This window comes from Mangifera indica, chromosome 13 (genome assembly GCF_011075055.1).
Source record: "Mangifera indica cultivar Alphonso chromosome 13, CATAS_Mindica_2.1, whole genome shotgun sequence".
Classification (NCBI taxonomy): Eukaryota; Viridiplantae; Streptophyta; class Magnoliopsida; order Sapindales; family Anacardiaceae; genus Mangifera; species Mangifera indica.
This window is the reverse complement of record NC_058149.1, coordinates 47,396-70,773: the sequence shown is the minus strand read 5'-3', so window position 1 is coordinate 70,773 and position 23,378 is coordinate 47,396. Positions and strand designations below refer to the sequence as shown.

The following is a 23,378-nucleotide window of genomic DNA, read 5'->3' as shown; positions in this document are numbered from 1 at the left end:
ATAATAGTTCGTCACCCTCTACCTTTGGCATTGAGAATTTCATCCTCCAATATTGTAAAATTATGCATGTCACTACTCACGAATGAGGTTTTTTTTTTTTTTAAACTAAAGTCGAGCTGAGTTGAGCTAAGGGCCAGGTTGAGTTTGGATTGAAGATATAATGTTTGGTTTAAACTGATTTAAGATAAGAATAATATTATTGACTATGTAAACAATATCTTTAAAGAGATATATCAGTAGTAAGATAAACAATATTATCGAAAGAACAAATAAATCAATTTTAAGCTAAGTTATCGTATTAGAACTTAAGTTTAAAATCAATTCATTTGAGTCGAGTCGTAGATTTGAACTAAGCTAATTTAGATCAAATCTACTACTAAAAAACATTAGTGGTGGACTTGATCGAGTTGAGCAAAGGCGAGTTAAGGATTCACTCGAGTTTTGATCAAAGATACTACCTACTAAATAGTATGATCGAAGGGTCATTAATGACATTAACAGTGTCATTGGAGAGGGCATGAACAATATCATTGATAAAATAAATAATATTGTCAATATAAATAAGCAAACTGATTTCGAGCTAAACTATCAAACTAGAGTTTTAATCTAAAATCAACATATTCAAATTAAGTTATAGATATGATTTGAGTTAGCTCAGATCAGATCCATTTCTAAGTAACACTGACAATTTTAGCATAGGAGTTGAAGTTTTATCCCAACCTTGGGGGTGGCAAGTATAAGCTTCTAGAATGTTATGAACGTGCGCGTGCGTACACACACACATATGATCCTTTGAACCTTAATATTGATCCAAAAATAATATCAAGTGCAATCGAGTTGGGCGCCTTCAATTTTGTGGTTCCATGAATTTCTTTTATGAAGTCACACATTGATTTCAATTTATTCATTCCACATATATAAATATAATTATCCTAATTAATTCCACAGAGGAAAAAGTACTCTTTAACTTCATTTTATTGCAAGCAAAAAACTAGATCATACGTAATTAATATTGCATTTGTGGTCAGGATGCATGAAAGATAGAAATTTCAGCTCCTTCACAAACAGAATCTAAGAAGCCTACACAACTAAGAAACCGAGAAGAAGAGGGCAAGCAATGACAGCACCGAATTGGAAGGAAGAAACTTGACTTGTTCTAAAAGCTGAAGAATGTTTGCCTCTAGATCGAGCACCGGCTCCTGCAGACGCCCTCTTTTTCATGTAAACTTTCATCTTCTCGGGCTCACCTGAACTCACCTCCCGACCCTCTTCATGCAGGAGAAGTCTGGTGTGTGGAACCAAAGTTGCAGCTTCAGCATGGGCGTCAGCTGAACTTAGAAGAGGGGAAGAGAAGAAGAGGAGAGAGATGAGGAAGAGAGGAAGTATGGAAGTGATGTTGGCCATGGCTGTTTGTCGGGAAGATGTTAATGGTTGATTTGTTGGAGGTGTGAAGGGGGTTTTATACTGAAATTGAAGGGATCGGGGCCATTGGCACCGCGCCGAAAGAGACCTGATTATCGACTCTTTGTCCAAATTAATAAAGATTTTGATTCTTTTGAAATTTCTATGTAGAATAATACGATCTTTTTCGAAAAGTTTTATTGAAGCAAAATTTTATGAAATAAAGTATGAATCTTGTAATATTATATAGGGGAAAACACTATTTCCCACCCAAAGTTTGTTGAACTATAATTCTTGCATTTAAGTTTCAAAATGTTTTATTATCACTTGTTATCCACTTTTATAGGTAAATTTCAATAAGTAAAAAAGTAAGAATGTCATTTTGCATAAACTTTTACTCTATTTTTTCTTTTCAAATTGATATATGTTTGAAGATGAATCATAATTTTTTAAAATATTAAGAGTGTTTCAAGAAATTTTTGAAAATTTGAAAAAAGTTTGGGATATTTTAAAAAATTTTAAAATTTTAATAGTCCTCTTGATATTTTCAAAAATGACACTATATCTTAAAAAATTGAATAAAAATATAATATTTTAAAGTTAGTTGGAGTTTTAATACATTTAAGAATTTAAGTAATAAATGTTTAAACTTGTAAGAATGTTCCGATCCTTGGTTGTTTGGGCTTAGGACTTGTCCTATGGGGTGCAAGCTTTTTTTTTTTGGGCTTTGTTTGCTTGGATCCTTCGGTTTCATTGTATATCTTTGTAATTTTGTTATCTTGACCCGTTTTAAATGTCAAGGTGAGCTTAGATTGTTTTTAGTATTTCCATTTAGAGGCTTCGGTTTGTTTATTAATATATACTTAAAATAATCTTTTTGCAATTTAAATAAAAAATAAAACAATTATTTTCAAAATAACCAAATAGAATTTCTTAAAAGATAATCGTCGTAAAATTATCATTTAGTGAAAAATAGCCTTTTGATCTATTGTCAAAATCAACTTCTACTCACTGGGATGCAACTCCTTTGACCTGATCTCAAAATTTTAATAATAAAATTATATATACATATTTAGATTACTTAAATAGATACATATTTAATGTATATTATTATGTGATTAAATGATTTTAAATTAAAAATAAAATAACACCTAATCACATGATAATATGTATCTATTTATATACTCAAAATAAATACATATAATATTACTCAAATTTTAATTCAAATTACATTTACTTAATTTATTTCAATACAAGTTATGAAATTATTAATTAAATTCCATATGTGTTAATGAATGCAAAGAGAATAATTAAAGAAATAATTCTTTACGCAATGGACTTTAATGCGTGTGAAGATATTATTATTTTGGCCAAATGGCTATTTCTCACCAAAGTATGATGCAAACTCAATTTCTTATTTGTTAACTATTGAAAATCTAAATATCCATTCATTTATGAAATTTTATTATTATTGTCAAGATAAAATTATTATTTATTAAAATATTCAAAAAAACTAAAAATTTATCATATTTCTCCCTTCTAAGTGTAAAAATCTTATAAATTTTTCTTTATCCAAAATTTGAAAAAGGTCAAAGGACTATTTCCCACCCAAAGTATGTTGTAATCTTAACTTTCGATCCGTTAACTATGAAAATCCCATTTACCCACCTATGCGCTGTTAAAATTAACATTTTAAAGGGCAAAATCATAATTTTATCTATAATATTAAAAATAAATTAGAATTTAATCTATTTTCCCCCCTAATCCCTAATAACTAATAATTTCCCCTTAGGCCAAGTTTTAAAAAATAGCATTTCCCCCCTATGGTTTAGCTTTCAATCCCTGACACCATCGCTGACGACGAAGCTTTCTAAAGGCATCACCATGCTCCGACCGTCTCTCTTTTCTCCTCTGGAATGTCGGTCAGTTGAGATCTCGCCTGGAAAGTCGAAGAGATTCGTCGGGAGACGAAGCTCTTTGACTTTCCAAGCGAGATCTCAACTGACCGACATTCCAGAGGAGAAAAAAGAGATGGTCAGAGTATGGTGATGCCTCTGAAAAGCTTCGTCGTCAGCGATGGTGTCAGATTTGGCACCGAGGATTGAAAGTTAAACCTTAAGGGGGGGGGGGGGGAGTGCTATTTTTTAAAATTTGGCCTAAGGGGAAATGGTTAGTTTTTAGGGGTTAGGGGGGAAAAGAGATAAAATTTTAAGGGGTTAAGGTTCCGTTAATTTTAACTGTTCATGGGTGGGTAAATGGGATTTTCAAAGTTAATGAGGGAAACTTTGAGATAATAGCATACTTTGGGTGGGAAATAGTCCTTTAGCCTTTGAAAAATCAATATTTTCCGCTAAGGTGTTTTTGCCACCACTGCAATAGTTGGAGATGGTGACAGCTACGTTCTCTCTCCTTCTCGACTTTTCTTTCAGTCCCACTCCATTTTCGACCATTACCGACCCACAAAGAGAATAATTGCATTAGAGACGAAAACAAGATTCATTTTTTGTCTTTTTCTTTGATGAATTGCATCTTTCTCTCCGATGTGATTATTCTCTTCATTGACCGGTTTCATGGGTTGGTGATGGCTGCAAATGAAGGGAGATTGAGAAAAAAGCCGGGAGGGATAAAGAACGCCATCATCACTGTCTTCGACTGTTGGCAGTGGTGGCTGAAAAAACCCTAAGGGGAAATGTTGATTTTTCAAACTTTGGGTGGGGGGAAATTTGTTAGATTACTTAGGGGGGAAACGCGATAAATTTTTAGTTCTTTAAATATTTTGATAGATGACAATTTTACCCATGACAGTAACAGTTAATAGATGAGTGGATATTTGAATTTTCAATAGTTAACGAGTGAGAAGAGGTTTGTATCAAACCTTGGGTGCAAAACAATCATTTGGCCTATTATTTTTGTATTAGAAATTTCACATGACATTAACGCATTAGATACTGTATAATTATAAATATAAATAAAATATATATACTATATTATTTATTTATTTCTAAAATTTTTGTTCTATTTGCCTACATATAATCTAAAAAATATGATGACAGTCATGAGACATATGCTCTTTAAAAAGATTACTTATTTTTATTATACTATATATTATTGAACAAATAGTTGAATAATACACGCATAAAAATGGTACATGACTATCTTTAATGGCTCTAACATGTTCATTAGAGCCATAACTATCTCTCAATCTTGATCTGTCAAAAAAACAAGATTTGTCAAATATTTAGGTTGGGTATTGAAGTACCATATTATAGAAACTTCATATTTTTTGCATGCTTTCAACATAAGATATATTGAATTCCACCTAGTTTTAATATCTACTTTTAATTTTTTTTCTTCTTAACCCATATTGTTTACGTAATTGATGGTATGTTTGTACTCATGATGAGGATGATGAAATGTATGCAATGACATATATAATTATTTGTATATGTTTTTTTAGTCAGACTCAAGTCTTCTTGAACTATTAAATTAATAACATGATATGCACACTTAGTATGAAATAATTTTTCATTAAATTGACTAAATAAAAGATTATACATATATTCGATAACGTTATCATTATTTTTGACATTATCAAAAGTAATTGAAAAAATAGAATTATTAATTTTATATTCCTTAAAAATATTTGCTAATATACGATAAATTAAATACCATCATACAAATATTCTAAATGTTTAAATACAATAATTTTTTTTTCTAACTACCAATCAAAATTAATATAGTGGGCAGTTGCATATAAGTACTAGGTGCATGCCGTGTTATTAATAAGACCTATCATCGACTTAGAAGAAGGAGGAGACCGGAAGGGATACCAGAAACTGAAGTTGAAAAGTGGGAGTGAAACTGTTGTTTTTGAAAGTTATGGGGGGTGACTAAGTTTGAAAAATATGGAAACCCTAGTTTTGGGGGTGAAAATGTTACTTTTTAAATTTTGAAAACTTTAGACAAGAATAAAATTGTTAGTTTCTAAATCTTAAAGGGGGAGAACAAATTTTATATTTTTTAATATAAACAATAAAATGATCATTTTACCATTCTAACAGAAAAAATTAACAGAAATTAGGTCATGAGTAAGAGTTTAAGTTTTTTAAGTGTTGTGAATGTGATTTTGAATTTGAACTAAAACTTGGTGGAAAATAATCTTTTTCTCTATTAATACCTCATTTAGAAAATAAAGATTCCAGGAACTAAGGAATTCAGTATATAATAAAGCAAATATCAAAGATCTTGTCTGAGAATAATATATTCCATGAGGGAGAATAAAAGCAAGCATACGGGAAAAAAAAGTCTTGCTGATGGAGAAAAAGCTAGTATATAGCATTTCGGCTTGATAAAAAATAAGATTAATGAAAAAATCGTATTATTAGATATCAATAATGATTTTTAAAAAATAATTAAATTAGCAAACACGATAGAATAAAATAATTAAATTAGCGAGAACAAGCTTATAATACAAGATTAATCAAATTAATTACATGCTTAAAGGACTAAGAAACCTAGAAAAAAGAGCAAGCCAAGACACAGCCAAAATGAAAAGAAGATAATCAAATTTGTTCTATAAGCTGAGGAAGTTCTGGCATGAGCACGAGTTGCAATGCCTGTACCAAATCCTCTACTCCTAAATCCCTTTTTCATGAAATTTTTCAGCTTCCGGCGCTGAACTGAACTCACAAACCTACTTTCTTCATGCACCTGAACGTCTCGACTGTGTGGAACCGAAGTTGCAGCCGGCTGATCCTCAGCTGAACTTGGAAGAGACAAAGAGAAGAAGATAAGGGAAATAAGCAACAAAGCCACTATAGAAGTGATCTTGGACATGATATATAATCGCTGATTTAGAAATTTAGATAGGTAAGAACGGAGTTTAATTATTAAAGATGTTGGAAGATGGTTGTGTTGTTGGTTTTAGATAATTTGCAAAAGGATTATGAATTTGAAATGTGTTGAAACGGGAAGTGTTTTCATTTATAGAATGAGTATATAAAACGAGGAGGGCCACGGGACCACGAGAGGAAGGGGAAAAAGACCTGCAACTGTCACCATTAATTAGTTGAATATCGCGTCGAGGGCTCAAAGTGGTGCCAAGATTGAATACACGGTGGCTTTGTAAAAAAAGATTTTGACGTTTAGTCAAAATTTTTTTATTGAAAATTATTCCTTTTTTGTCTGTTTTATGTTTGCATTTAAAAGAATTAGTTTACAACATACATAAGAAGCCAACAGGAGATTAAAAGAACAGTTTTTCAAGAACATCTGGGTTGAGTTTATGGAGCGAGGAAACCTGACCAACTTGTTTAGCCAATAATCCTGTGACTCGATCCATGTATAGCACATAAAGCCCATTTCTGCTTTCCAAAAGTTGTGCTGCTTTCCTTGCTTGGAGGGTTGATTTAACGCACCCTTCAAAAAGCACTGCCATGTCATAATTGGCGGGTTCATATATTTCAGGACTTCACAAATCCAGAAATGCCTTAACTAAAGCAGGAGGGCGAGAAAATATGTAACAATTTGTTTAGTTTGAAAAGAATCTAGTAGAGGAACATACTGTTGTCAAACCTTTCACCGCTTGACCAAGTTGATAAGTAGTCTGATATCAGAAATTCGATAAGCTGGATCCTGTCACCCACAAAAAGAAAAAGTAGGCCAACCTATTTCGGAAATAGTAGACGATACCTGGAAAGTTACTTAAAAAATTGTAAGACAAATGATTGGTTTCTACAAGGTCATTAAATCGGGCAAGGAATTAATACAACACTTTGTGCAGGGCTTGCTGTGCTTAGCCATGAATAGTAGGAAATAATTAGATTACCGATGGGAGAGGTGATCGTGAAAGCAAATGCATTACGGCAGTACTTACATAAGAAACATTGACTGATGCATACTGGGGAAAGCAGCATCAAATGGATCTGAGAAAAGCAAATTTTCTGCTACTACAGAAATAATTTGGGATACTGAGAATATGACACGCTGTCCAATATAGGCTTCACTTGCAAGCTTGCGGATCAGATGTTGAATGCCGAATTGAGATTCATCGTGGATATGAAGAGAATCTGAATCATGAAAACAGAAACATAGATAATTGGAAATACTAAAGAGTACATGAAGGTAACATCAGTGGAAGAACGGAAATCATGCAGTGATTTGATTCTCCTATTGATGGATATCATTAAAGGGTAATAATAAAAATAGTTACTAAACTTGAGTATTGAAAGCACAGTCAAGTACCATCTTCTTTCAAGGGGGAACACATTCTTTTAACCAAGCGCACAATTAAGCTGGTGATTATTCCTTCAATAGCTTCATTTCTCTTTCCTTCTGATAATAGATTCCTCAATGATTCTTCAGGACAAAAGACTTTGAATAGCATTAGTGTATTGTTAACCAACACGAAAATACATGATCTAAAAACAGTGACAGAACATTCAAAGAAATTTGAATGCCATGAACAACTGCGACCTTGTCAATGTGAAAAGATGCTGAAAGTAGAGCATAGACTTAACAAATTGCTAGCAGTTAACCATCGAATTTAAACAAATAACATCTTTAACACTAAACGAAGCTTAATAACCTAACTAATTTGGTCAAACAGCCAGCACAGTAGATAAGGCAGCACCTCACCTAAAATGAAGTCCACAGCCTGATGCGACCAACTAGCAAAATTGCCCTCTTTTGCCTGCAAAAATTATTATGTGACACCATGTGTAAATAGAGTACAGCAGTGATGAGGCAGATCACATAGGAAAAATTCAGTGAGTCTCTCTGTTACCGGAGAAACGGTGTCGCAAAGCTCTACAAGAAAATCAACGGAGGCCCTAAGCTGCTCTGCCTCATCTTCATAGCTCAACTCTGTATTTGTAGCAAGAATTTGCATTAAACATGATACTACACACCATGAATTCAGATATAGAATATCACTTTCAAGAAATTCATCACCACCAATCAAGAACGAGAAATCTAAATTAGATACACTAGAAATTCATAAATTCCTCCTTTTCATTTAAATATAAATTACATCAAGAGTAAAAAATATGATATCAGATTTATAAAATTGAATTTAGGACTATAATATTAAACTATCAAATTTGTAATATGCTATAAATTTATATTTCAAATCATGGATCTCATATTAAATTAAAATTAGCACAAAATTAACTCTATAAGTAAATGAACTTGAAAAAGGACTATATTTTTCCATTATATACCTGAAAGACGTCGTCGTTGAGTCGAATCGCCTGTTCTCCTCCTTTCCTTGAGTCTCACTGCAAAATCCACAAACCTTTTAACAACAGCAACATTGATAGATGATCATCACAAATATAATGATCTGTAAATACATAAAAGCGACCTTGTCTTAGAAATCTACGGCGAAGAACGTCATTGAACCGACGATGAGAGTCATTTCCATCGATCTCAGAGCTTAATTTTCCCAAATTATCAAAGAAATAGCACTTGCAAGAAGCCGATTGCGGAAACAAATCGTAATGCGCGGATTCTAGATCCAAATCAAAGAATGAAATTAAAAAAAAAACAAAGTCAGTAAAAAGTTAATAAGGAGAAAACGAAGTTCAGGACCTGACCTTCAGCTTCTCTTAGATCCTCTCTCAGCCTTACAAGTTCTTGCTTCCGCTCCTTCGCCTGAAATTTCAACAATATTAGGATCTATTTGGTTACGGAGATAACTGAATTCGTAAAAGTTGATGGATATACAGAGAGACCTTCCGCTTCCAGCGAAGTGCATCAGATTCAGAAGGCTGAGTGCTTTGATTTTGATTAAGGCTGAGCTTTGATCGAAGAAGAGAAATAGCAAGGGCGAGCTTAACCGATTCGTTGGTTGAAGCTGAAGATTTTGAATTTATGTTCATTGGTAGTTCAGTAGTGGAGATTCTTGTAAGCGCTCGCGATTATGAATTTCAAAGGTGTTCATATAGGTCGCTAATCTATCTAAAAGGCGAAATTATTTTTAAATATATATTATAATGTTATCAAATATTTTACTAATGCATATAATAATATAGTTAATATAATAAAGCATATGAATAAATATATATTTAATATATATTATTATATAATTAAATGATTTTAAATTAATAATAAAATAACATTTAATTACATAATTATAAACATAAGTGTATATTTATTTATAAGATCAAAAGACTTATTCCCACTCAAAATATATTATTTTTCCAAGTTTTTCCATTTTATCTTTGAAAACCTCAAACACTTACCTATGGATGGTTAAAGTTAACAAAATTCTAACTCTTTAAAATTTTATCTCTTTTTACCTCTTTAAATCTTAAAAAATAACAATCTCCCCCCTTACGCTAAGTTTTAAAAGATAGTAAATTTTCATTATCCGGTGACATCTCCTTTCGCTTTCTTCGGCAATCGTTTTCTCACCATCTCCCCTACTAGTTGGCATTTCTAAATTTAGCGAGAAGACAATGTTTTGTCAAGAAAGACGAAACATCGTCTTCCCCGATGAGATCTCTCATCTTCGTCAGATCTCGTCTTCCCAACAAAGTTGGGAGTATTTTTCGACATCAATCGATATTATCCAAACTTCCAAATAAGAGAAGTTTGGCCATCAGAGCGAGAGAAAACGTCGAGAGATATTCGTGACTGACGATAGCATCAGATTTGATGTCGAAGATATGGAAACTAAGCCTTTGTAAGGAAATGTTATTTTTTTAAAACTTGGTTTAGGTGAAAACTTTTAGTTTTTAAGGTTTATGGGGGAATATGAGATTAAATTTTAGTTTATTTTTAACATTAAAAATAAATAATGAGAAAAAACAATATACTTTGGTGGGAATAAATCTTTTGACCTATTTATATATTCAAACTGAGTACAAATAAAATTGATCATAACTAATATGATTAAAGATAAATTTAATTTGAACTATTTGAGATTAAATTAGAATTTAGATTAAACGAGTTAAAAGACTTATTTTCATAAATAAGTCTTAGATAATCGATATTGATTCTTTTAAATTCAAATCCTTATTAAGTTAAATTTCATTTAAACTTAAATCAGATCGGACCAAACTCTATATGTGACACATAAAGTCCTTATTTTTCTTAATCAGATCGAATCACAATAATCTCTGTTGGCAAAATCGATCCCCATCTTCATACTTTATCATCACTGTCCACATGACGCTCACCCCACAGCTTTTAATTTTTAGGCCAAAGTATAGTTCCCACCCAAGGTTAGGTGTAAACCCACTTCTACTCTCAAACTTTCAAAAAGTTAAAGTCTCACTTATCATTAAAATTTTGTTAAAATTTTTAATTAAAATTAAGAGTAAAATAATCATTTAATAAAATAATTTTAAAAACTAAAATTTTATTATATTTTTTCTTTTCAATTAAAAAGTCTAACATTTCTTCTTATTCAAAATTTAAAAAGTAATAACTTCACTTCTATGATTTTGAAACTATCGTTAGAAACAACGAAATTCATCATCTTTGATCATGTTCATTCTCCCACCATGGTTATTTTTCCTTGTTGACTTGTTTCCATCCACCAATTAAAGCGATTAACTTTGATGAAGACAAAATCATCTTCATCAAAGTGTTTTTGTCTTGAACAAAGATAAATGTCTTTATCCGAGATAAAAACACTCTAACAAAGATAATTTCATTTTTATCAAAGGATATCACTATCTTCAATGGGTGAAAACTTGTTGACAGGAGAAGATAAGTTAAGAGGGAGAGTTAATACGGTCAGAGATGGTAAACTTTGTCATCTTTAACAATGATTTCAAAACCTTAAGGGTGAAATTGCTACTTTTTAAATTTTAGGTGGGGTAAAATTGTTAATTTTCAAACTAAGAGGAAAAAATTAATAAAACTTTAGTTTTTAAATTTTTTGATTAAATAACAATATTATCTTTAACATTACTTGAGTTTTTAAACAGAATTTTGTTTACGAGTAACAGTTTAGATTTTTGAAACTTTGAGGGTATGAGGAAAATTACACCTAACATTGGGTGGCAACATCTTTCGCCTAATTTATTATTCCATTTCATATTTCAAGAAAGATCACAAAGATCTTGGTTATTTCTGCTCCTCAATCATGGCGAGCTTTACTTTCTTACTCATCTTCTTCCTCTTCTTCGCTCTCTTTCTTCACTCCTCTGCAGCAGAAGCTTCCCCTTCAAAACGCTTCAGAGGAGTATTCAGTCTTGAGCAGATTGTTATGCAACAAGTGGATGTGAAAGACCACAGTTTGTTTGAGCCGCCGCAGAAGCAGCTGAGAGTTGGGGTGAAGAAACGTGGAAAAGGCAGCGGTGGTCGTGGCCGTGGCTTCGCTGCTGGCGGCGTTGGCGTTCGTAGTCGTCATGGGAAAACCTCGGCAGGTGTTCCCAGTAGTGAGATTTTTTATCCTCTCCTTGTTGTATGCTCTCTTGTGTGTAATTTTTTTTTTTTTTTAAATCTTCTTTTGATTTAATTGGAATTATAGGCACGTATTATTGGTATTGGTTTCTTAAATGAGTTCGCGTGTTGATTAAATCCTTCTCATGTCAACCCATTTCAGATGTTCTTATTTCTTGATGAGTCAATCCTGAAATTTATAATTTACTCACAATTGGCATCCATCTTCATCCAACCACGTGATGAATACAGATGATATTCAGTCACGTCGATAAGAAAAGTTCACTAGCATGACTTCAACTAAGGGGGCAGGTTTTTCAACTTTACACGATTCTTCTAATAGCATCATGGCTGACATAAGTCTTTCTCCGGATGCAAACATTTTTTTCCTCAAAAGTCTAGCACAAAAGAATCTGTTCAGAGATTCAATGCAGAAAAGATACAATTTTTTGCAGCAGAAATCAAAATGTCATAAAATTGATTCATTCGTTCTGCAAATATCCATATTCCATTTGAGGTCACTTTACCACTCAAAAGTTGCCATCATTTTGTATTTTTCGCCACCCATCATCCAATGAAAATTAAAAGCACAAGCAAAAGGAGCAGAATGAATGATCGATATCCTGTAAAGTAGTCTCAAGGCAAATACTTGGGGATTTTTATGAAGTGAATGGCTTTACCAACAAACTAGATCACCCAGTCAAGAAAGTGAAAAATGATTCAAAAAACTAATCAAATACAAAACAACTGGACCCCTCAAAAAAGCCACTCTTCTCGAGCGGTTAGGCACAATGTTAGGCCAACATACTTGAGAACAAAATCCATGACATTTATAGTTTCTTTTAGCTCTGACCTCGGAAACATATACAGAACTCAATAAAATAACCTACTTGTTTTTAGCAGCTCCACCTTATCCAACTTGCCTTTGAAGTTATGAAGCCCCAAACGCAGGCACAGAAGCTCTTTGTAATTGTGGATACTGATATTGTTGTACTCATTCATGAAAATTTTAGACTGCTAGAACAGACTCTGGCAGGATTTGATATCAGATGCTTGGGAATCCAGAATATTTTTCCCAGAAGGGCTTAAACTTACTGTCTTCATGGCTGAATCAAAAAGTGTTTTCTGGAAACTATCATCTTCAATTTTCGAAAGGATCTCCTTTACAACTTTAAAATCCAATCCCTCCAACAAAACAAGTTTCCCCATAATCTCGCCAAAATTATTAGGTGCTTTGGGCAAATCAATAGCGATATCATCCATCAACATGCCATAGTTCAAGCATCCAGTCTCTACGTCTCCACGTGTAATTACCTTCTTAGCAAGCAAGTATTCCAAGAGTTTCGCTACTGCATCAACACAAGCTGGACTTTTCTCAAGTGCTAGGGAGATGGATTCCTTGACAAACTCAGGGTGGTAACCTGGAGACTTCAGTTCCTCCACGCATGTTAGTGCTTCACCCAAATCTCGAATACTGAAATATTCTTCCAGAAGCGAAACTGTTTTTTTGCGAAGTTCATCTGGGTTCAACCTTACAGCTGGTGCCTGTGATTTCCCTGCAACTGGAAGCACATAGGATGCAGAGGCAGGTTTAGAAGGTGCAGAAGCTTGGAATGAAGGCTCTTTGCCAGAATAGAAGTTGGAAGGGCGGCCAGGAGAAGTACCACTCCCCTGCAACAGGGCACTTCTGCCACTCATTAGGCTGCCAGTACCCTGAGGTAATAGCCTCGTGTTTAGTGATGCTGACTTATTCATCATTGGTGCCTGGATGCGTCCCATCTGCTGCATTCCTGCTCCATCGCCCCTAGGCATACTGCGTTGCCTAGGTATCTCCCAATCATCATTATCAATTCCAGGCATCCCAGGCATCTTTCTAGTTCCTGGCATGCCTGGCATCATACCACCTAACCCAGGACGTGTGATGGGCATGCTACCAGGAGTAGTAACCCCTTGAGCCCCAGGGGAACGATTATTTCTAATACTTGCAGTAGCACCTGGCCGTAACCCAAGATTTTTTTCTGCCTCTGAATGAATTTCAGTGATTGTTTTTGCTTTCACCTGTAAAATGAACAGTAAAAAGAGATAACTAGAAATAAAACCATAATCAACGGTTATGCAAGTATCATATAGGCCCAGAAATCTTGGGAAAACAAACATCAGCCAACCTCTTCTCTCCTGGGAACCCAGTTGCTTGCACGCAAATCTAGAACATCACGAACCATGAACCTCAGTCGGGGAGCCAGCTGAGGGTTTGAAGTCAAGTCTTTCAATCTGCTGAAGTAACTATCATTTATACGCCGTGATTTTGGGCTCTCGTCAAGCTGCTTACCAATGGTGTTAAAAAGCTGACATATGGCCTCGACATTTTCTTCTGCAGGACAAGATGCACTATCATGTCCTAAAAGTTCCTGTATAACACAATGAGAAAAAGTGAACACTAAAGAACAAATGTATGTCTCAAAATTAATTCACCTTTTCAATCACCATCCCCAACACAAACCTGAACGATGTGATGGGCAATCTTTTCAGGTACCATCTTCTGTTTCAGAAGCTCACCAATTAAGCGAATGTTTCCAAGAGTACGAAGCTTGACCATTCTTTCTTTATCCCTGCGCTCCATTTCTTGCTCTGGAGAAGTCATCTGCCTTACTTCTTCCCTTAGTTTGTCAGCACCCTCAAATGCCTCCTGGCAAATATTCAAGAGGACACGCTTAAATGTGATTTCTTTCCCACCAGGTTCATCTGAGGGAAATGAGGGAAGCTTGTCATTCAAATCAGAACATAGCTGTGCGTACATGGGACAGAATGTGGGCTCAAGAACAGCCTTATCAAATATAAGAGATATAACTTCCTGTTGCAAATAATTAACAAATTCAGTAAACAGCTTGATAAATTTCTGAAGATATCAACTCCTTAAAATACAAGAAGGAACAGACCCTTAAGATATCAGCTGATGTGATGCCAGAATCTATGAGTTGACCCTTAAGTAGATCAAATTTTTCAGGGGTAAGCTTGTTCAAAATACTGCAAAGGGAACAAAGTATAAGAATCAGAAAACCAGTTGCTACTCATGTTTCATGGGGCTGTTTACAAGCAATAAGTTTGGATTACATCAAGACTTCAACCAAAAAAGATTTCAATAAGTAAGAATAATGTCATTCACCATGTGCGACATTATATTTGGAACTCAGTTTTAAACCATGAGTATGCTACCAAGATTGTTAATATCAATTTTCAAATACTAGTTACAATGCAGAAAATAAATCAAGAAAAGCATTACCCCTTCACAGTCTTCAAGACACGTTCCTTCTCAGAGAGATTGCCCCTTCCAGCCGACCATGGAACCTCAGCCTTGACTAAAACAGGAGCTGGTCCCTGATTAGACACATAGGATACATTTTACAATTAGAGTCAGGATAATATCCGCACATACAAAAGGAAATAATTCAGCTAGCAATACATTTCTTTTGTACTTGTCAAATGGAAATATCTCATTTGCTTTAAATAAAAACTTAAAATGAAAAAAATTAACCCAAGGGGGAAATGTGGCTTCAATTGTACATTAGAAGTACATCAATTTTAGCTAAAAATCACAACTGAACCAGAATGATTGAATAGCATTTATACGAGTGCTGGAGAATAACTCTCAATCAACACTTCTTGGAATTTGATACAAGCAAATTTGAAGTTTAACATCACTGGCCCAGCTTATACCATGTATGCAAAGATAATTGGAGGCACGATAACATGCCTTTACAAACAAGACCTTCTAAAGGGACTGCATTTCCATAATTATACATATGGTCTGTGTAATCTTGGATTAAGCAGTTTAAAATTCAACAAACCATTCAATAACAAAAGAAAAATAATATACTTATACACATGCCAACAGTACCCTGTAGCCAAGATAATATATCCCTTCAGAAACTCAAGTGATACAGTAAACAAATACAACTATACAAGTGAAAAAAAGATCAATTAAATCAATGTCTTACCTCTTGGTTAGATGAGATTTGTGCCCTTGAAAACTGGTGATTGAGGTCTTGGCGATGAAATTGATTTCCATCCTGTCTGGACTCATATCGTCCACCAAACTCTCTATTGTCTTGTGATCTCTCCTCTCCAGAGCGGGAAAACTGTGCAGGACGGCGCCAGTCGCGATTATCTGGTTCAGAATAACGACTCTGAGGTTGATTTGGAGGCTGGAGATAGGCAAAAAGATTGTCATACAAAAAAAAAGTAAATATGCGGAAAAAGATAAAAAAATCACATGACATTTGATGAAAACAGCAGAAATTGATTAAAAGAAACTTTCAGGCAGCCATTGAATAACCATTCCATTCACCTCAGTAAACCACACACAGACCAAGCCAAATAAATGAATAATTAACAAAGCAAATTAATTTGGCCAGTAACTCCAACTTACATTACTTTCAGCATGCCCAGCACGACCCCAGTTTTGCTCTTCTCCAAAAACTTCAGCATCAAATTCTTGTTTGATTTTGAGAATATCATCAGAGACAACAGCAGCCTACAAGGAAATCAACAGCATACTCGGAGATTATTCAAAACAGCCAAGAATGATGATTTCTTACTAAATTTTTAAATGCAAATAGAGCTCATTTATAAGCTTTAAGCATCACAAGCATATCACCTCTCTAAGCTGTAATAACTGGTCTCGAGTGTAACACACACGCTCATGATTCTCAAACCTTGCATCTCCAGCCTAAAATGAAAAACCAATGAACATGTCAAAAACCTTTTAAAAAACCCAAAAAAAAAAAAAAAAAGCTAAAGCAAATTGCTGGAAGAACAAATCAATAAAGAAGAAATGATGCAGGAAAGGCCTAGCATAGAAACTATTATTACTACTAGAAAAAATTGTTAATCTTCTTACAAGGGCCAAAATATCCATAGGTCCCTCCAGGGCAACCCACAACTCACATATGCCCAACCAAAGTCCACAAGTTCTTGTCCGTCCATATTTACAGTGAATACAAGTAGTGCCACAACAAGATTTAGGACATTATACGTTATCTCCACCCAAAGGCGTTAATTCCAAACCTATAGCAGAACAAAAGATTTTTTTTCATGCGGTTGAAAATCAAACCGCAATATACAATGGTCTTGCAACAACAATGCCAATGCCAACACAAAAAGATAAAACTTTTCAATCCTCTAGTTCATTTGGATTCTAAAGCATCATCTTTCTTTCAAAGGAAACAAAATTGCATAAAAAATTTAACTTTTGACACCAAAACAAGCAATGTTTCTGCCCATAAACACAGCCATCAATTAGAAAATAAAAAGAAAATCCAATAAATTCAGCGGCTATTGTACCCCATTCATAAAACCATACAGCAAATAATAATCAAATAATTACAAAATTTCTTTAAGCAAAAGGATAAGCATAGCACCGCCAAGCTCAAGCAGCAAAAGAAACTGGAAAATTGCCTAAACCAAACAATTATCACACACAAAACATATCGAAATCGATCAAAAGATCCCATATTTTTACAAACCAATAAGCTATAGCCAAAAATTCAATCCTCATCATCGAAAACACTTACAAAAACTCATTGATGCTATCCCAAAAGAGCCCCAAAACCCAAACAAGAAAACCACAAACCCAGATGAAAAAACCACCTAGATCCAACGAAAACAAATGCAGTTAATAATTGAATATACCGTTAAAGGGAAAGAAGAGACAGGCGCGGAGCCATGGGGACGTAAAACAGGGAGATCAGAAGAGAAAGAACCAAACGACAAGGACGGGGGCGCAGACGACGATGAAGACGAAGATGAAGCACTAAAGAGTCGGTTGCTGCTTCCGCGACCACCACCAGGCCTCAAACTAAGCGCAGTGTGATCACCTTGATGCATAACGATATCAAATCTCAACCAAAAACAACAAGGCAACAACCCAAAAAAACCTCGAGAAAAGAGGGCGCAAAAGAAGGGAAGAAAGAGAATTGTTGGGGAGGATACTTAATACGTATAGGTGTATAGATAGATGGTATTTTCGTGGGATACTTTCCTCCCTCGGTGCGGAGATACGAAGAGAGGAGAAGAAAAAGGTTATGAGACGACGGTCCTTATAGAAACCCTTCTCTGGTTCGAGTTTCTCTTTGTGCCAATTACTTTGGTTTGGTTCTATTCTAGGTTTGGTTTGATAAAATTACAAAACACACCTTGTAGTTTTAAAACTTTCTATCATATCCTAAGAGGTAATTATTGTTAACATTATAGTCTTGCATATTCTATGTGCAAGTGCAACCAATTTCGATTCTAAAAATAGTATAATATTTTAGAGAAAAGGATTATTTTTTATCTAAGTTTTAGTTAAAATTTAAAATTACACCTACAACAATTGAAAAACTTAAACTCTCGCTCATAACCTAATTTTTGTTAACTTTTTTTGTTAAAAGAATAGATAAAATGATTATTTTACTGTTTTTATTAAAAAGATATAAAATTCATTATTTCTTTCTAGGTTTTAGAAACTAATATTTCATCCTTATCTAAAGTTTTTAAACTTTAAAAAATAATATTTTCACCCTTAAACCTAGGGTTTTCATATTTTTCAAACTCAATTGCCCCCCATGACTTTCAAAAACAGTAGTTTCACTCCACTCTTCAATTTTATCTTCTGATGTCATCTTTAGTTTCCTCCTTCTCCTAGTGTGACGGTAGTGTGATAAAGAGACAAAGATCTTTTCATCACACCTCCTACCATCACACCAAGAGAGGGAGAAAGCTGGGGACAACGTTGGAAGATAAAGTTAAAGAGTGGAGGTGAAACAACTATTTTTAAAAGTTTTGAGGGGCGACTAAGTGTGAAAAATATGGAACCCTAATTTTGAGGGTAAAAATGTTACTTTTAAAAGTTTGAATATTTTAGGTATGGGTGAAAGTTAGTTTCTAAAACCTACGGAGAAAAGTAATGAATTTATATATTTTTAATATAAACAGTAAAATTATTATTTTACCCCCTTTTAATAGAAATTAGGCTATAAATGAAAATTTGGGTTTTTTCAATTGTCGAAGGTGTGATTGAATTTTAACTAAAACTTTGGTGGCAAATAGTCATTTTCCCAATATTTTAAGAGGAGACTCTAGTTATACTTTTGAAAATATATGTGTAGTCATATAAAGATTGCATGTCAACCCATGTTCTCAAAATTGGATTCAATGCAATAAGAGATTAGTTAGTTCAACTCAATTGATGATTGGATTAATTGACTGTCGATCAAATCATGAATTGAGAGAATTTCAACAATTGGATTGAAATAACTTAATTAATTAATTTGATATGAGTTTTAAATCTATTATGCCAATTTTCGATTGCTAAAGAGTGGGGTGCATGGTGGATGTCAAACCAAATGAAGTCTTATAAGTTATAATATCTTGGGTTGGTTTGAATCAAGTTTATTGGTTTTAGGGATAAAAAAATTACACATTTTCACCACATTTAATCATAATTCTGTGTAAACGGAAAGTAAATTTATTTTAATGAACAAAAAAGGTATTTAATCAATAAAAAAGGGTTTAACGGCTTTCGTATTTTAGTTATAAGTCTCATGTTTATTCAAAATTTGAGATTTGAATATATTTTTGTACGGGTGAATATGAATTCTTTTATAACTACAGGGGAGCTTTTGAATTCTCGATATTTTAGGGCGTGGTAAGATTACCTCAATATCCTGAGGACTTGATTTATCTTGCATTTTCTTTTTTCAGCTTTGCCTAATTTTCCCTTTTGTTTACTTTTGTCACGGTTTTAACTATTTTTGAAAGGCCAAAGGACTATTTCCCACCCAAGGTATACTGCAATGTCAAGTGTCTTTCCTTTATCTATGGAAACATCAAATACTCACCCATCAGCAGTTAAAATTAACGGCAGTAAGGGTAAAATCATCATTTTCTCTATAATATTAAAAATAAACTAAAATATAATCTCTTTTTGCCCCCCTAAACTTTAAAAACTAAAAGTTTCCCCCGATCTAAGTTTTAAAAAATGACAGTTTCACCCTAGGGTTTCGTTTTGAAATCTCCGACTTCATCTTCGGCTCCATTGGCAACGACTTCTCCCTCTCTAAGCATCATCTACCTCTGACGATCTCTTTCCTCCCATTTAGAGGTCTGATCAGCGTCGGACATCCGATCTTTGTCGAGGAAGACGAAGCTCTTCCGACGCCGATTGAGTGTCCAATAAGAGGAAAGAGACCATCGGAGAGAGAGGATGCTTCGGGAGGGAGAGATAGTCGACAATGGAGCCGAAGATGACGCCGGAGATTTCAAAACGAAACCCTAGGGTGAAACTGCCATTTTTTAAAACTTAGGTTAGAAGAAATTTTTAGTTTTTTAAGTTTAGGGGGGCAAAATGAGATAAAAGTTTAAGGGGTTAGGGTTCCATTAATTTTAACTACTGATGGGTGGGCATTTGGTGTTTTCATAGATAAAAGGGGGGACACTTGACATTGCAGCATACCTTGGGTGGGACATAGTCCTTTGGCCATTTTTGAAAATATAATTTATTAAAGTGAAAAGATTCACAAAGAATGTATTTCAGAATTTGAATATAATGCAAAAACTTTGACTTTTGACTTTTACACTTATCAAAATAATCCTTAGGTTTCAATAATAAAATAATTAATTTATCAAATTTATTTTCACTTTGAATATTCAGTTTAAAAATAAAAATTATTTTCGAATATCCCAAGGGCTTTAAACTTTATATAAAAGCAATGTAAAGTTAAGCAGCCCGATCACGAGAGTACTTGATAATTAGGATTAGAGTACAATAAGGGTATAACAGTAAATCAACTCCATCTTATCAATTACGTGTCAGTAAGTATTCAAGGGCAAGATCGGTATTTCAAGTCAGATTAAAAAAAAAAAACAATACTACAAAAAAAATCACTTCAGCTTCCTATTAAAAGCAACTTTCCTAAAAAGCTCAAAACCACAACCAGTTAAAACCAACATGTGTTTCTATCCATCTATCTCACCTTGACAGCAAGGAATGACATGTTCTAGCACATGTCGGAGATTTTAGACCTTTTTGTACTATGCTCAGTGGGGGCTGGGTTGGATTTTCGTGATTGGGCCATATGTGTGATGATGTCAAATAGAAATACCAGAGGGGAAATTAATTAAAATAGACAAAAATGTTTTCATTTATACGTTTTTAGGTCAACCATCTTACTTTTTACTTTTATAAGCAAACCTATATTTTTATTCTAATAATGACCTTAGTCGACTCATCTTGTGTTATCATGAAAAATTACGATCATTATCATCGTTGCATTTTAAATATTAAACAAATGTTTTTTTTTTTTACACTAATCTCATCTCTATGGGTGGCATAAAACATACATTGTAACTCTGTAACCTTTGTTTCAATAGATGTTTGTCGCTCTTCAAATTGTATAAAACGTTGTTTCACTGTTTCCATGAACCCACGTAACATTTCCTTAAAATGAACATTTTCTTCCATAGTTGTGGGTCCAGTATGTGTGACATCAGGAGATCTTCTAGCAATCTGTCGCAGGGACATCAACAATCGATGTGTGGACCGATGCTCAGACTTGGTAACCGATGGTGTAGTCTATCCAAACATGATTGGACAGGTATAAGTGTGCTTTGACATGCATGGTAAGGAGATTGGATTGCACTGCTAGATTGAATGGGGCTACGATCATCATCAGATTCTTTTGTGTACCTTATGTAATCCATAACCTCTTTATACCACATTGATTGCTTCTCCTCAGTAGATGGAATCAACACAGGAGTGACAACATCCTAATAAATGTTTCAATAAATGTATCGATTTTTGCTATATAACAAATTTATTTGTTTTTTATGTTAAAAATAAATTAATTTACCTGAGAAGCCCTGAATATGTTGTTAACAAGATCCTACCCTGGTCGCTCAAGTGACTTCCATTTCAATATGTAAGAGATCCTATCTTTGGACTTGCAAGCTGCGAAACCCCCCAAGTTACTGAGAGTTTCATATATCCATAGTTGTATCCCATAAAAAAAAAATGTAAGATGAATAATATAAGCAAACCAAAAAAGTAAAAAATAATATAGATATAGTTTAATCTTATATTTATTTTTAAGGTTACTTGAAATATAATTGTAAATCTCATTAATGCATAAGTTTGCACTAGAATATCTGGATCGTATGCTCGATGCTCATTCATAACTTTTTCATACTATTTCTCCACAGCTCGACTCATTGATTCCACTGTCAACTTCCAAACCATAGTCCCCTATGGAAATTTATTGAAATTGTCCTAATCATCTACTAATTGTAATATATGTTCTAATACCACTTTTCGATTATCTGCTTCCAATAATTCATAATGTATTAGATACAATACAACTATTTTGATAGCATCTTCATCATTGTTTTCCCATACCTTAGACATTAAACTTTTACTAAGATCACCATGAGTAACAAATTTGCCACTTGGAAAATACTTGTTTCTAAAATTCAATGAATCTATTGTTATGTATTCAGTTATATTCGTTTCTCTACTAAATCTCAGTTTAGTAATCATAGCAAACTCAATCAGACTAAATCTACAATCGACCCTATTTAATCTAAACCAAAACACCTCTACCAACTCACTTTTATTCACTTGTCAAGATAAAACATTATGTAATATGGTTGAACTATATCCATGTACTTCAAGATTTAAAAAATGTTCAAAACATGTTTGTCTAAATATTATCTTCTGCTCTGAATTTAATTTTGCTCTGATATGTTTCATCGTATCTTTATGACTACGAATATTGATTGTAACTTTAAAATCATGTGCATCATGAAATCGCCTCTCCCTCACTTGATCATTAATTAGAAATTTCTACAAAAACACATTTAAAATGAAATGTTATGAGTTTCATTCAATAAAAGTTTAAATTTAAATTTAAACTAGGTAAAATTCACAAGTACAAAACAAATATCACATTCTGTGAACAGTGTCATTGCGTAATGTGTGATTGTGTAATTGCATGATTTTGCACAATTGCTTGACATTATGCAATCAACGCGGTTGGTTGGACATTACAAGGTTGGTGTTGGTGCAGTAGAGCGGTTGACGCTTGGCATGGATAGCGCGGTTGGCGCTTGGCATGGTTTGCGCGGTTGGCACAGGCGTGATTTGTGCTATTGCGCAGCCTACAAATTTGCGCGATTTTTGTCTCTTCGACGGCTACATTTTCAGGCATCTATTAACATCAAAACATTCATATACATAAGTCGGCAAATTTAAGATTCGACTCTAAAAACCCCAATCGCCATAGCAACCACCACAATCGTTGCACATTCTTTAAAAGTATTATTTCATTCAATTAATAACACTCAACAATCAATACCCACATACCCACAATAGATTATTTACACATGTTCGATAAAAATGACATAAACCAAATAAATAAAAAAAAGGCAAATGGTAACTAGTGAAACTATTGTCGATATATTGCTGCTTCTATATATTTTGCTAATTTCCCCACACTAGTTGTAAGCTATTTGTCGGTGATTTCTGGGTTGTATTTTTTGATTTTTGATTT

General features: G+C 33.7%; 2 protein-coding genes and 1 non-coding gene across 6 annotated transcripts; all 3 read right to left on the bottom strand.

Moving 5' to 3' along the window:
• Positions 1–5,818: 5,818 nt before the first annotated feature.
• On the bottom strand, positions 5,819–9,371 carry LOC123194470 (protein MULTIPOLAR SPINDLE 1). 4 transcript variants are annotated; one of them, XM_044607680.1, is made up of 10 exons: positions 9,135–9,371; positions 8,997–9,054; positions 8,765–8,911; positions 8,622–8,678; positions 8,186–8,265; positions 8,038–8,092; positions 7,645–7,773; positions 7,277–7,469; positions 6,965–7,035; positions 5,819–6,831 (listed from the first exon to the last, which is right to left on the bottom strand). In XM_044607680.1, exons 1-10 carry the CDS (start codon positions 9,279–9,281, stop codon positions 6,647–6,649), a joined length of 1,122 nt encoding a protein of 373 aa, XP_044463615.1. In that variant the 5' UTR covers positions 9,282–9,371; the 3' UTR covers positions 5,819–6,646. The 4 variants fall into 4 exon arrangements, with proteins under 4 accessions (XP_044463615.1, XP_044463616.1, XP_044463617.1 ...); XM_044607681.1 differs by having other exon boundaries at positions 5,819–6,819; XM_044607682.1 differs by having other exon boundaries at positions 7,645–7,758.
• Positions 9,372–12,427: 3,056 nt separating this feature from the next.
• Positions 12,428–17,936, bottom strand: LOC123194727 (eukaryotic translation initiation factor-like). Its single transcript, XM_044608098.1, has 9 exons — positions 17,485–17,936; positions 16,451–16,522; positions 16,223–16,327; positions 15,792–15,998; positions 15,077–15,171; positions 14,733–14,820; positions 14,297–14,647; positions 13,962–14,204; positions 12,428–13,854 (listed from the first exon to the last, which is right to left on the bottom strand). The coding sequence occupies exons 1-9, from the start codon at positions 17,677–17,679 to the stop codon at positions 12,814–12,816; spliced, it is 2,397 nt and encodes a 798-aa protein (XP_044464033.1). The 5' UTR covers positions 17,680–17,936; the 3' UTR covers positions 12,428–12,813.
• On the bottom strand, positions 16,702–16,805 carry LOC123195373. Its single transcript, XR_006497442.1, has one exon. It is a non-coding gene; the product is annotated as a small nucleolar RNA snoR103 (small nucleolar RNA).
• Positions 17,937–23,378: the final 5,442 nt, after the last annotated feature.